The sequence below is a fragment of the Phalaenopsis equestris genome, unplaced genomic scaffold (genome assembly GCF_001263595.1).
Source record: "Phalaenopsis equestris unplaced genomic scaffold, ASM126359v1 Scaffold229172, whole genome shotgun sequence".
Lineage (NCBI taxonomy): Eukaryota > Viridiplantae > Streptophyta > Magnoliopsida > Asparagales > Orchidaceae > Phalaenopsis > Phalaenopsis equestris.
Genome location: NW_018247145.1, coordinates 1 through 951, shown reverse-complemented (window position 1 = coordinate 951; position 951 = coordinate 1). Strand labels below are relative to the sequence as shown.

The window sequence follows — 951 nt, the reverse complement described above, 5'->3', positions numbered from 1 at the left end:
GGCAAGCCCATATTCGCCGTCGGGCCGCTCAATCCGGTGCCGGTAAATTTTTCCCAGCAGATTTGAATGAAGTTTATGAAATGAAAATTTTAATAGATGTTTTGTGGATTTCCTCATTAAAGTAAATTGCTATCTGATTGAATATGAAGTTATAAAAAAGACATTTTCTAGTATTTCATTATTATTATTTATTATCATTAGTTTCTGACAAGATTTGTAGCATTTAACTTACTTCTTCTTTTGAAGATGTTAAAGTCAGCATCCCGAGCTGCGGCCTTATCATCAATACATGCACAAAAACTATTTTAAAAAATTGTTCTTATTAAATTATGATTTTAAATAAAAGAGGCATTTATTATGCTAAAACTTTCAAATTTATATTCAAATTTCTAATATTATATCAGACGTCAAAATATTGTAAATATAAAAATTAAATTTTAGACATTAAATACATAAATAAACAAGAATTTTGTGGTGTGTATGTAAATAGTCAAAATATATTAAATTAATACTATTTATTTAATTTGAAAACTCTTTTTTTTTTTTAATCGAATTCATATTTATTACCATTGAACATCACAAACTTATGTAAAATGTTATTTAGGTTCATCATAAAACAAGTAGTACTCGCAACGATTGCTTGGAGTGGCTGGACCAGCATCCACCATGCTCTGTCATGTACGTATCCTTCGGCACCATGTCAACAATCTCTGACGAGCAAACGGAACAACTCGCCTTTGGGCTTCGTCGAAGCGGTCAACGCTTTCTTTGGGCTCTACGGGATGCTGACCGGGCTGACATCTTCACCACCGAGAGCAATAGCCGACAGTTGCCGGCCAAGTTCGAGGAATCGGTCGAGGGAGTGGGGAAGGTGGTGAGGGGTTGGGTGCCACAGCTGGATGTGTTGGCCCATAAGGCCATAGGTGGCTTCTTGAGCCAATGCGGGTGGAA

General features: G+C 35.9%; 1 protein-coding gene across 1 annotated transcript; it reads left to right on the top strand.

Moving 5' to 3' along the window:
* Window positions 1–6: 6 nt before the first annotated feature.
* Window positions 7–945, top strand: LOC110038018 (zeatin O-glucosyltransferase-like; the record flags this gene model as incomplete). The annotated part of the gene is made up of 2 exons (XM_020742774.1): window positions 7–42; window positions 605–945. Coding segments are annotated over 2 exons (377 nt in total), but the record flags the coding sequence as incomplete, so codon positions are not given.
* Between the last annotated feature and the right edge of the window lie 6 nt (window positions 946–951).